At 35.9% G+C, this 13,913-nt stretch overlaps 1 protein-coding gene across 1 annotated transcript in view; it reads right to left on the bottom strand.

The window, feature by feature from the left end:
• Window positions 1–7,870, bottom strand: part of ZCWPW2 (zinc finger CW-type and PWWP domain containing 2) — an 84,516-nt gene extending 76,646 nt beyond the window's left edge. Inside the window, 2 exon segments of the mRNA XM_042903632.1 lie at window positions 7,535–7,848; window positions 7,850–7,870. Of these exon segments, the coding sequence (XP_042759566.1) occupies window positions 7,535–7,848; window positions 7,850–7,870 (335 nt within the window).
• Window positions 7,871–13,913: the final 6,043 nt, after the last annotated feature.

Below are 13,913 nucleotides of genomic sequence, written 5' to 3'. Positions count from 1 at the left end.
GGTAACTTCAAGTGCAAATATACCATGAAGAAACTGATGTCTTACACATTTCTCATCCAGTAGAAATGATCTTTTTTTTTTTTTTTAATGTTTATTTATTTTGAGAGAGAGAGGGAGCATGCATGAGCAGGAGAGGAGTAGAGAAGAGAGAGAGAATTCCAAGCAGGCTCCGTGTCATCATCACAGAGGCCAACATGGGGCTCGACCTCACAAACCATGATGTCATGGCCTGAGTTGAAACCAAGAGCCAGACACTTAACCGACTGAGCCACCGAGGTGCCCCAGAAATGATCTTTAATGAGATAGCTACTGCCTTCAATAGAAGTTGAAGCTTAAGCATGATTTCAGTTGCTGTGTATTTATACTCAGTGAGAAGTACATGACTGTTATTTTCAAACCATGGTTTGGATGTTTAAGAGGAGAGCAGATTTTACTTGGGCCTCCTTCTTTATCTGTGGGAAACAAAATGGATGAATTGGAATCATCACTAACTGAATGTTATACTTGCCACAAAATCTCTAAGCTGTACCCAACTACAGGGGGCTGATGGGAGGAGGAGATTCCCCATCCCCACCCCCCCCCACATTATAAGTATATTAATCTATAGGCAAAATAATGCAAATAAGAAGTAATCAAATCATATTTTATAATAGTGAAAGGATCTAGTAGAAATCTCATTTTAGAAATTTAAATACTATATCTAAAATGTATCACTGGATTGGTTTGTTAATTTAAAGGCATATTTTACTATTAAATTTTACTACTACACTACATTAGAATGCAAATATATTTTCTATAAACTTATTTTCATATTTATGAAAAACTTTGTAAAATGTCTGTGTAAATATGCCCAAGGTAGTTACCCTAAATAGAGCCTAGTTTCTGCTTGACAATGTATCTTCTTCTGCTAAGGAAAATATGCACCATTATTTTTCACTTTTAACTTCTATGCCGTTTCTAGCTGAATACCATGCTATTTGATCGATTTTTAAAAATTAAGGGTGCTTAAACATTAGGAAGATAGTTTTTCTCTTCTTAGTACATGTAGGTATCCCCACCCTAAGCACAACAGACATGCATAGATCAAAGACAAGAAGCTACATATGTACTTTTGTAAGCATGTAAGTGTGGAGGTATCTCACAATGTGGAGGTAAATGTAACTATTATAAATTGATTTTCCATGGAGTTTGCCCATAGACAAAGTGCTTTCTCTTGACAATTATTTGTTTTTATTACATAAAGATTAAATAGGCCTTTCTAGATTCTGTATCAGTCTCTCTTTGGCTTTTTTAGCTTTATTAGAAAAGGTCAACTCTTTTGTAAAGACTAACTCTGAGATGTTGATAAGATTGAATTTCTGAGCCTTCAAAGCTCAGTGTAAGACCCATAGGCTAACAAGAACTGACCCAGATAATGTTACTTCCTAAGTGTCTCCATAGCCACCTAGCTGGTCTTCCCACTTGAAACTTCAACGTCTTTAATGTTGCTTAACTAAGAACTGATGTTTGATTGTTTTTAGTGGGTTAATTCTACCTTTATATTCTGCTATTGCAATTTATCCTGTTATAATCTTTGTATGTATTTACAGTAACAAATAAAAAAATATAACTAGATTTGAGTTTTTATATTTTAAAGTTATATTTTAAGCCTGTATTCAACTATACTTATTTCATAAAGAGGAATACATCTGATTACTTAGCCAAATGCATTCTACTCTTTCCAGTAAGCAAGAAGGTAGATATAGCTGCATTTTGCAGGTATTCTGATGGTTCTAATCATAGATTAGACACATTTAGGGGCTGGAGTAAAACATGTTTCATGTGTATTTCAAGTTCTAACCCTCAGTTATAAGCACAAAACTGCAACAGAAATTCCTAATCAGATTTATAACATAATATTTCAGATATAGTGACAAGAAACAAATGCATTTCTTGAATTAGTTATTGAACCTTAAGAATTTCCATTAGAAAATAAAACCTCTATGCTTTCAAAATATTAATTTTAGATCTGAAAAATGGCATGGGACTACAAATACTGTCATAAGTAACATCATAAAATAAGCATTTTTATTCATGCCTTTTTTTTAGAGAGCAAGAGCAAGTGAGTTGGGGAGAGGGGCAGGAGAGAGAGAGAGAGAGAGAGAGAATAAGAATCTTAAGCATGCTCCATGCTCAGGGTGCAGCTGGATGCGGGACTTGATCCCACGACTCTGAGATCATGACCTGAACTGCAATCAAGAGTTGGTCACTCAATCAACTGAGCCACTCAGGTGCTCCAATATTCATGTCTTTTAAAATATTTTTTTACATAGCTATCTAGCTCCTCTTCATGCCAATCCTAATTATTTTACAGAAGAAAATAATATTTTTATGATTTAAATAAATAATATGTATATATTTACAATATTTCATATTTGATCTCTAGAAAAGTACTCAGTAGCAAATGGTACATATCTCAGAGAGATTTCCATATTTGCAAAGACATTAAATGTATTAGTTTGCTAAAGCTGCCACAAAAAATACCATAGAGTGAGTGGCATAAACAACAGAAATTTATTTTCTCATAGGTTTGGAGGCTTTAAATCTAAGATTAATAGGTCAGCAGGGATAGTTTCTCTTGAAGCCTCTCCTTGGCTTGTAGATAGCTACCTTCCTACTGTATCTCTACATAGTTTTTCCTCTATGCATGTGCATCCCTGGTGTTTCCTTGTGTGTCCAAATTTCCTGTTCTTATAAGAATACTAGTGAGATTGGTGTGGGGCCCACCCTAATGGCTTATTTTCACTTAGTCACCTCTTTAAAGGCTCTGAATCCAAATACAGTCACTTCTGAGGTTTGAGCTTGAAAGTATGACTTTCTGGGGACCACAATTCAGCCCACAACAGTAAGTGACAGAATAAGAACATAAATGTAGGTATTGAATTGAAGGCCTCTTATGTATGTGTTGTGTGTGTGTGTGTGTGTGTGTGTGTGTGTGTGTGTGTGTGTGTGAATGTGTATATGTATGTTAACGTGAGTCCATCACAGTCTCTCTATGAAAGAAAACATCTTATATTCTTCATGAAGAATAGCTAACTGTGAATGAAAACAAGGTAATATGAGGCAGAGTATCCTAGCTTTGAGAATGTTAAGTATGAGAATGCAATGTAAAATAGCAAGGGATTCTGGGAAGATAGTGCCAATGTTATTGTAGTTTTAGAATCTCCTGAAATTTCCCCATAAGTACAGGTAGAACAACTATAATAGCAAAGCCAAAACCTGACACACAACATCTATAACAAAACTAAGTGATAAGCTATCCACATAAACTACCAAAATAGGAGCAGGCAGGTTCAAACTACTGACAGTTACAAGACCCACATATTACTAGCATCTGTTTGAGGGGAAACGGTGGGAGGGGGAAGGCAACCAGAGGTCTGATGGGTTTGTGAAATAAGAGCCTCAAAACTGAAAGAAGTACTTATTGAAAAGTGCAGCAAGTCAACGTGAGCACAGCAGCCAAACTACGAGGGGGATTACAACAAAACCTGAAGGTATTGGAGCAGTCTGGGCCCTATGAACACTTAAAACTAACCAACAAAAAACTCCTTTATCAGGACAAAAGCTTACACTGATGAGAAATTGCTGGAAGTATAATCCAAATCAAAGAAGAAAGGATCAATACAGATAAAGGAAAGAGAAGGTACAAATAAAAGTGGGCATACAACACTAAAAGCACCATCCATGAAAAAAAGATGGGTAAGTTGGACTTCATTACAATTAAAAGTATCTGCTCTGCAGAAGACATTGGCAAGAGAATGAGAAGATAAGCCACAGACTGGGAGAAAATATTGGCAAAAGACATATCTGATAAAGAAATGATATCCAAAATACACAAAGAACTCTTAAGCTCCCCAATAAGAAAATGAACAACTGAATTAAAAGATTGGCGAAAGATCTGAGTAGACATCTCACCAAATAAGATATACAAATGACAAATAGGCATATTAAAAAATGCTCCACATGACATGTCATCAGGGAAATACAAATGAAAACAACCATGTATGTCCATGAAAATACACAGGGGAAACTTAAATGCATATCACTAAGCGAAAGAAGCCAATCTGAAAAGGCAACATATCATGATTACAATAATATAGCAATCTGGAAAAGGCAAAACTATGGATACAGTAAAAAGATTTCCAGTTGCCAGGGGTAGTGGGATGGATGAATGGTGAAACAAAGGAGATTTTTAGGCCAGTGAAACGATTCTGTATGATACTGTGATGGTGAATACATGTCATTATACATTTGTCAAAACCTACAGAATACACAGTACAGAGATCAAACCCTAATGTAAACTGTGGATTTTGGTCACCAGTGATAGGTAAATGTCGGTTCACACACTGTAACAAATGTGCCACACTGTTTTGGGATATTGATGGTATGCGAGGTTGTGTGGAACAGGGGAGGAAATATGTGAAAAGAAAAATGCTAAGAAATTTCAGAAAACAAGTTCGTATTTTTGATACTTTGAGAAAATAATAGAATAAGGGGCTCTGGGTATACGATTTAGACAAAAAGGCTAAAGAAAATCTATTCTGCAGATTCCAGTTCTGGACAAGTTGAAATAGACTCAATTCTCTATATTCTTCCCACTAAGTACACCAAAAATTTCTGGGTATTATATTTCAAACAAACATAAGAAGATTCTAAAAGATGAAGAGAAAATAAGCCAGATAAGGACGTTGGGACCTGAAGAATGCTATGACAGGGAGCTGCCTGAGTGTTCTTTTTGCCTCATTATCTCCTAGATTGGGTGCTAAAGAAGCCAGCAACTCAGAGACACCAACGGGTACAAAGGAACAAAAAGTCCGTATGAAGCCTGCTTTCTCAAGTCAAAGGACCAGCATAGGGAAAGCCTAGCAAGACAGAAAACTTTTAAGCAATAGCTGGGAAAACAGCTAAATACCATGGAAAAATCTGCAGATCCCAACTCTATCCCCATCAACAAAGGTCAAGTGGTGAGCCTACACTTCAATACACCCAGCAGTAATAAAGCCCCATGTCCTTCCCACTCAGGTGGTGGCAGAAGAGGCCTACTGGGAAGATGGAATTGTTATCACCTTCCAGCATTAACATGGTTCTCCCCCCATGGTATCAGTGGAGGTGAGTAACAAGATACTCTACCTCTCTCAACCAAGTTGGTGACTTGGCTCAACTCTCATCCCTGGCTACCAGTAATGAAACACCCTTCCCTTCCAAGAGACTAAGTGAAAGCTGAGTAGAAAACCTAGGCTTCCAACTGCCACCTGGCAGTAACAAAGAGGTTCCCTCATATCCCCTCAGTGCAGTAGTAGGAGCAGCCTGCTAAAACAGATTTAAATAAAATCCAAAATGAAACTAAATAGAAGAAAGAGAGAACCAAATGTACATTTTACAACAGAAAATACAATAACCAAAACAAAAAAGCCAATGGATACTCTCAATAGCAGAATGAATAGGAAAGAGGCAAGAATCAGTGAACTTAAAGTAGAAATGATCCAATCTGAACAACAGAGAGAAAACAGACTGAAAAAAATCTCTTAAAGAACAGAACTCATGTCATATAAAATGAAAGAGACACAGCAAGAGTCCCTCCAAAGCAGCTCCTGCCCCAGTACAGCCTGCAAGCAACTCCAAGGGGAACTGGTACCACTCCAAAATGACTTCTGCCCCAGGGAGAGGGGAAGATAACCACACATATCAGTGCCCCCACAGTCCCAGTGGCCAAACCTTATAGCTGGCAGCACAGAGAGGGTGCCCTGTTGATCAGTCCAACTGTCGCCCCAGCAGGCAGACTGGGGACAGACATCTGGTCTGACTGCTGACACCACCCGACCACAAGCCCATGACAACCTAGACTGACCCCTTAATGGCACAAGGACCAAACGTTGCCTAGTGCACCCACAAGCAAAGTGGGCCACTGTAGCCAAGTGGACTAAGGCAAATGCAACTCAGCCACATTAGTAGGGTGCAAGCAAATCACATAGGACACACCTCTGTTTCTGGTGAACAGGGAGCCTTGCATTATAGGCCACAACAGGACCTCCTCTTCATAAAGCCACCACTTTCAAGATCAGGAAACATAGCTGACTTCATTAATACATAGAGACAAACACAGAGAGTTAGACAAAATGAGGAAACAGAGGAATATGTCACAAATGAAAGAACAGTACAAAACCACAGCAATACAGCTAAATGGAACACAGATAAGTAATATGCATGATAAAGAATTCAGTAATGGTCATAAAAATACTCACTGGACTTGAGAAAAGAGTGAAGGATCTCAGTGAGACCTTCAAGAAAGAGCTAGAAAATATAAAACAGAACAAGTCAGAGATGAAGAACTCAGTAACTGAAATTAAAGAAAAAAACACACACACTGGAGGGAATCAATAGCATATTAGATGAGGCAGAAGAACAGATAACATCCGGAGGACAGGGTAATGGGAAGCAAACAAACTGAATAACAAAAAGAAAAAAAAGAATAATAAAAAATGATAACAGGTTAAGGGAACTCAGTAACATCATCAAGCATAATAAAATTTGCATTAAGGAGTACCAGAAGGAGAAGACAGAGAAAAGGGGCAGAAATTTTATCTCAAGAAATAATAGCTGAAAACTTCCTTAATCTGGGGAAGGAAACAGACACCCAGATCCAGCAAGCATAGAGAATGCTCAAAAAAATCAACTCAAGGATGTCCACACCAAGACACATAATAATTAAAATGGCAAAAGATAGCAATAAAGAGAATTTTAAAAACAGCAAGAGAAAAAACAATTACATACAAGGGAAGAAGCCCCACGAAGCTATCAGCTGATTTTTCAGCAGAAACTTTGCAGGCCAGAAGGGAGTGGTCATGATATATTCAAAGTGCTGAAAGAAAAAAAACAAACAACAAAAAACAAAAAAACAAAAAAAGTCCCAAAACTTGCAACCAAGAATACTCCAGCAAGGCTATCATTCAGAATAGAAGGAGCGATAAACAGTTTCCCAAACGACAGTACATATTGCACACTTGGGAAAATCAGTCTAGTGTGGGAAACGCTGAGCTATACAATAGTAAATCTATAGAATCTAAAAGAAAAAAAATATTTTGGGCATCTAGTCAACAATTATAGAATATACATTCTTTTCAAGACAGACTATGCTGGGCCATAAAATAAGATTCAAAGAAACTGAGTACAATATATTTAAACTAGAGCTCAAGATCAATAAGATATTTAAAAATCCCCAAATATTACATAACTTAAAAATACACTTCTAACAGCTCATTTGAAAGAAGATCACCTAAAGTTTAGGTTACCTAAAGTTTCTAATTTAAAAAATTAGAAAAAGAAGAATCAGACCCTAAAGTATCAGGGAAATAATAGTGATGAGATCAGGAAACAGTAAATAAGAAATCAGACAAATAGTAGAAAAAAGTTGATTGTTTGAAAAGTTTAAAAAATTCATAAACTTAGCAAGACTGTAACTCAATGGTTTATTATAAAACAACAACAAAAACTTTACCTTGGCCAACTCTGTAATTTTACCAAAACCAGACTTCCAAGAGGGAGTTGTGAATAGACAATCTTAAATCCACTTTGATGAAGCTGAGACTCTTCAGGAAAGTCTTCTTCAGCAACAGAGCACTTATTGTATCTTGAATCAGTGTTCATGAAGCAGTACCATGGTTTATTGTGATCAACTCTGGCTGCATCCTCACTTGACAACAATCTCCACTTCAAACAGCTTTCATACTCACACTGAACCCACAATTTGTTTACGTACATACTGTTTTCCGCTGAGGAATCCATTGCAGCATTACAGTATTCTACTATTACCGTCCAATTTTTCTTTTTCCATAAATACATTTAATCTGGAAAACCAGAAGAAAAGAATAAATATTCAAGAATATGAGGAAAGAAAGTTCAAACTAAAATCAGAGAAACAGCCTTATTATACCTTCTTTGTCTACATCTTCTCTATCCCATAAAGACTATACATTTTGAACAATGTATGTTTCCACCTACCCAGAAAGAAAGGAACAAAATAGAAGCATCAATTGCTCTGGGCATAAAATGCTTCAAACTTAAAAATAATTTTTTAAGTAACAAATAAAAATAAAAATAAGTATGACCATTTTTACAGAGAAAACTGAAGCTAAGAAATTTGTTTGAGGTCCCAGAGCTAGGATATGGTAGAGTTGGGATTTAAATGCAGGCAGTTTGGCTCCAAATTCTGTGGTCTTACCTACTTAAGCTGTACTGCCTCTTGGGATGTATATGTATATGTATATGTATATGTATATGTATATGTATATGTATATGAAATTATGTGATAACCCTTTTCTAGTTCTGATGAAAAAGTGTAACAAAATATTTCACCATATCAAAGTTTTAAATCTCCTTTTAAAACTAAAGGAATCTTTTGCTTATACAGTTTTGCCTTTTATCCATTAATTCAAATGGTTTGAAAACAACATTTCTCCGAGTATTTTATTATAAAAATTTTTAACATACAAAACATTAGAATTATATGATTAAGCCTCCAACTTCTAGGCTCAATAATTATGTGTGTACTAAAAATAATATAACTAAAATAAAGTAAAAATATTAGCAACTTATTTTGCAATAAAAACCTACTTTAAAGAATGATGTCAATATACCATATTCATGAGTTAGTAAAATACTATTCTCCAAGTATAAGCACCATTTAAACAAGCTCTTAATTCATGAGTTAATCATATGTTTAGAAACTCAATTACTTATCGTATTACAGGGTCACCACAAATTGCTTTAGAAATTTGCCAACATATGCCAATAGCCATGGCTCACATTTTTTTTTTACCTGTTAATACTGCTCGTGTGAATGTATCCACAGAAAATAAACTTACAAGAGACTATTCTACATATACGAAGACCCAAGAATATTTAGTGTGGCACTATTTATCATACGGGAAGAGTGGAAAAATCTGAAAACATGAAGACCAAATCTTCTGGAAGATAAATATAAAATTTTGCTAATAATATTAATTAGAATTATTATTTTTTAATTTTTTTAATGTTTACTTATTTTTGAGGGAGAGAGAGAGAGAAAGAGAGAGAGCATGAGCAGCGGAGGAGCAGAGAAGGAGACACAGAATCCCAAGCAGGCTCCAGACTCCTAGCTGTCAGCACAGAGCCTGGCTTGGGTCTCAAACTCACCAACAGCGAGATCATGACCTGAGCCTAAGTCGGACACTTAACCAACTGAGCCATCAAGGCACTCCGTTAATAATATTAATTTAAGATTTCTGGTTATTTAACTGGTGAGGAAATTTACAAGAAGCAAGACTGCAATTTAGATTGCAGCTGAAATGGCTAGTCTTCCCCATTCTCTGGGCCACTAGATGGTACAGCACAAGTTGCTGAGTTCAGACTTCAGAGGCAAATTATATGTGAACTCCTGGTTCGGCTACTCACCAGTTGTCCTTGGGCAATACATTATTTTGCATTTCACATCACATTATGTGTATTTTCCTCCTGTGTATGTGTGTGTGTGTGTGTGTGTGTGTGTGTGTGTGTGTGAGAGAGAGAGACAGAGAGACAGAGAGACAGAGAGAGAGAGTTTTGTTTATGTATTTTCAATCATTGTATCATCTTTGACTATACTAAGACAGGCATAATATTGAATAGAAGCCATGATGGTAGACACGTTTTTCTAATTCAAAGAGAATGGTTCTATTTGACTATAAAATCAAATATGTATATATATATTTGTAGAGAACATTAAAAGATTACAAAATTTTTTTTTCCTTTAATTACCAGTTTACGACAAGGATTTTTTTTTTTGCTAGTCATGAAGTACTGTTGGATTTTATCAACTGCTTTTCTGTATATATTTAGGTAAACAAAGACTTTGTTAAGCCTGTTAATTGGGTATGTTGTAATAATGAATTTATTAGTGATAAACATACTTGCATTCCAGGTAAACCCTACATTGTCAAGCGTTAGGAGAATTTTTCTTTAACATATATATTGCTGTATGAAGTTTATTAACAGCTATTTAAGATTTTATATAATTTATATATAAGATTTTATTTAAGATTTATATATATAAACATATGTATATGTTTATAGATGAGATTGGTCTAATAATTTCAATTCTCTTCTTTTTTGTCTTTGGTTTTGATATCAAGATGAAAATAGTCTCATAAAACGAAGTGCAGAATGTCTCTCCTTTTGGCAAAGTTTGCCCAAGGGAGGAATTCCCAATTCTGCCATACATCTAAGAATTCTGGTGTATCTACTATGTCTCTCATTATGTTTCTTTCACTCTGAAACTTGTTTATATCTTCTTTTTACTTCATTCATCTTGTCCATACTTTTTAAACAACCAGAGTTTGAGTCTCCCCATTTCTTCTTTTCAAGTTTTTATTTAAATTTTAATTAAGATATAGTGTAATAATGGTTTTAGGAGAATTTAGTGAATCATCACTTATATATAACACCCAGTGCTCATCACAATATGTGCCCTCCTTAATACTCATCACCCATTTAGCCCATTCCCAACTCACCTCCCCTCCAGCAACTCTGTTTGTTCTCTATACTTAAGAGTCTCTTATGGTTTGCCTCCCGCTCTTTTTTTTCTACCTTCCCCTATGTTTATCTGTTTTGTTTCTTAAATTCTGCATAGTGAAATCATACGGTATTTGTCTTTCTCTTAGTTCGCCTAGCATAATAAACTCCAGCTGTTTATAAAATCTACATTGTTGCAAACGGCAAATATCCATTCTTTTCTATGGCTGAATAAGATTCCATTGTATATATACTACTTCCATTGTATATATGTATACTTCCATTGGACACTTGAACTTTTCCCATAGTTTGGCTATTGAAGATAATGCTGCTATAAACATGGGGGTGCATGTGCACTTTCAAATCTTATTTTTGTATCTTTTGGGTAAATACCTGGTAGTGCAATTTCTGGGTTGTAGGGAAGTTCTATTTTTAACTTTTTGAGGAAGATCTATACTGTTTTTCAGGGTGGCTGCACCAGTTTGCATTCCCACTAGCAGAGTAAGGGGGTTCCCCATTCTCTGCATCCTCACAAACCTCTGCTGCCTCCTGTGTTGCTAATTTAGGCATTCCAACAGGTGTGAGGTGGCACTTCATCATGGTTTTTTTAAGAATTTTTTTTAACGTTTATTCATTTTTTGAGAAACAGAGACAGAGCGTGAGTGGGGGGGCGGGGCAGACACACACACACACACACACACACACACACACACACACACACACACACACAGAATCTGAAGCAGGCTACAGGCTCTGGGCTGTCAGCACAGAGCCCAATGTGGGGCTCAAGCCCATGGACTGTGAGATCATGACCTGAGCCAAAGTCTGATGCCCAACAGACTGAGCCACCCAGGCGCCCCCCTCATCGTGGTTTTGATCTGTATTTCCCTGATGATGAGTGATGTTGAGTATCTTTTTGTGTCTGTTATCCTTCTGGATGTCTTCTTTGGAAAAATGTCTGTTCATGTCTTGCCCATTTCTTAACTGCATTATTTTTTGGGTGTTGAGTTTCATAAGTTCTTTATAGATTTTGGATACTAACCCTTTATCCAATATGCCATTTGCAAATATCTTCTCCCATTCTGTAGGGTGCCTTTTAGTTTTATTGTTTCCTTCCCTGTCCAGAAGCTTTTTATTTTTATGAAGTCCCAAGAGTTCAGTTTTAGTTTTGTTTTCCTTGCCTCCAGCAATGTGTCTACTAAGAAGTTGTTCTAGCAAGGTCAAAGAGGTTGCTGCCTGTGTTCTCCTCTAGGATTTTGATGGTTTCCTGGCTCACATTTAGGTCTTTCATCCATTTTAAATTTACTTTTGTGTATGGTGTAAGAAAGTGGTCTAGTTTCACTCTTCTGCATGTTGTTGTCCAGTTTTCCCAATGCCACTTGTTGAAGAGACTCTTTTTTCAATTGGATATTCTTTCCTGCGTTGTCAACGATTAGTTGACCATATAGTTGTGGATCCATTTCTGGGTTTTCTATCCTGTTCCATTGATCTATGTGTTTGTTTTTGTGCCAGTACCATACTGTCTTGGTGTCTACAGTTTTGTAATATAGCTTGAAGTCCGGAATTGTGATGCCTCCAGCTTTGCTTTTCTTTCTCAAGATGGCTTTGGCTATTTGGAGTCTTTTGTGGTTCCATATAAATTTTAGGATTGTTTGTTCTAGCTTGGTGAAAAATGCTGGTGGTATTTTGATAGGGGTTGTATAAAATGTATAGATTGTATTAAATATGTATATTTGGGTAGTGTAGACTATTTTAGCAATATTTGTTCTTCCAACCTATGAGCATGGAATATTTTTCCATTTCTTTGTGTCCTCTTTGATTTCTTTTATAAGTGTTCTATAGTTCTCATATTACATATTTTTTACCTCTTTGGTTAGGTTTATTCCTAAGTGTCTTATGGTTTTTGATGCAATTGTAAACAGGATCAATTCCTTATTTTCTCTTTCTGCTGCTTCATTATTGGTGTACAGAAATGCAACAGATTTCTGTACATCGATAGTATATCCTATGACTTTGCTGAATTTGCTTATCAATTCTAGCAATTTTTTGATGGAGTCTTTCAGGTTTTCTACATGGAGTATCATGTCATCTGCAAATAGTGAAAGTTTTACTTTTCCTTGTTGATTTTGGTGTCTTTTATTTCTTTATGTTGTATGATTGCTGAGGCTAAGACTTCTAGTATTATCTTAAAAAGTAATGGTGAGAGTGGACATCCCCATATTGCTCCTGACTGTTGGGGAAAAAAGCTGTTTTTCTCCATTGACTGGGGGTCTTTCATATATAGCCTTTATGATGTTAAGGAATGTTCCCTTCATCCCTAGTTTGTTGAGGGTTTTTATCAAGAACAGATAGTGTATTTTGTCAAATACTTTTCTGCATCTATTGAAAGTATCATATGGTTCTTATCTTTTATTAATGCGGTATATCATCTTGACTGATTTGTGAATACTGAACCACCCTTGCAGCTCAGGAATACATCCTAGTTGATCGTGGTGAATAATTTTTGATTTGTTACTATCTTGAGAATTTTTTGCATCCATATTCATCAGGGACTTTGGCCTATAATTCTCCTTTGTTTAGTGGGGTCTTTATCTGGTTTTGGAATCAAGGTAATGCTGGCCTCATAGAATGAGTTTGGAAATTTTCCTTCCATTTATATTTTTTGGAACAGTTTGAGAAAAATAGGTATAAACTCTTCTTATGTTTGGTGGAATGCTGCTGGGAAGCCATTTGTCTGTTAGGAGATTTTTGTCTGTTAGGAGATTTTTGATTACTGACTCAATTTCTTTGCTGGTTATGGGTCTGTTTAAATTTTCTATTTCTTCCTGTTTCAGTTTTGGTAGTTTATGTCTCTAGGAATTTGTCCATTTCTTCCAGATTGCCCTATTTGTTGGCATATAATTGCTCCTAATTTTCTCTTATAATTGTTTGTATTTCTGTGGTGTTGGTTGTGATCTCTCCTCTCTTATTCATGATTTTATTTGTTTGGATCCTTTCTCTCTACTTTTTGATAAGTCTAGCTAGGGGTTTATCAATTTTATTAATTCTTTCAAAGAACCAGCTACTAGTTTCATTGATCTGTTCTACTGTTTTTTGTTTGTTTCTATATCATTTATTTCTGCTCTAATCTTTATTATTTCCCATAGTCTGCTGGCTTTAGGCTCCATTTACTCTTCCTTTTCTAGCTCCTTTAGGCGTAAAGTTAAGTTGTGTATTTGAGATTTTTCTTGCTTCCTGATGTTGACCTGTTTTGCTAGATATTTCCTTCCTATAACTGCTTTTGCTGCGTTCCAAGGGTTTTGAACTGCCATGATTTCAGTTTCATTTTCTTCCTTGTATTTTTTTTTCTT

This window comes from Panthera leo, chromosome C2 (assembly GCF_018350215.1).
Source record: "Panthera leo isolate Ple1 chromosome C2, P.leo_Ple1_pat1.1, whole genome shotgun sequence".
NCBI lineage: Eukaryota > Metazoa > Chordata > Mammalia > Carnivora > Felidae > Panthera > Panthera leo.
The sequence above is the reverse complement of the archived record's forward strand: the minus strand, read 5'-3'. Positions and strand labels throughout refer to the sequence as shown.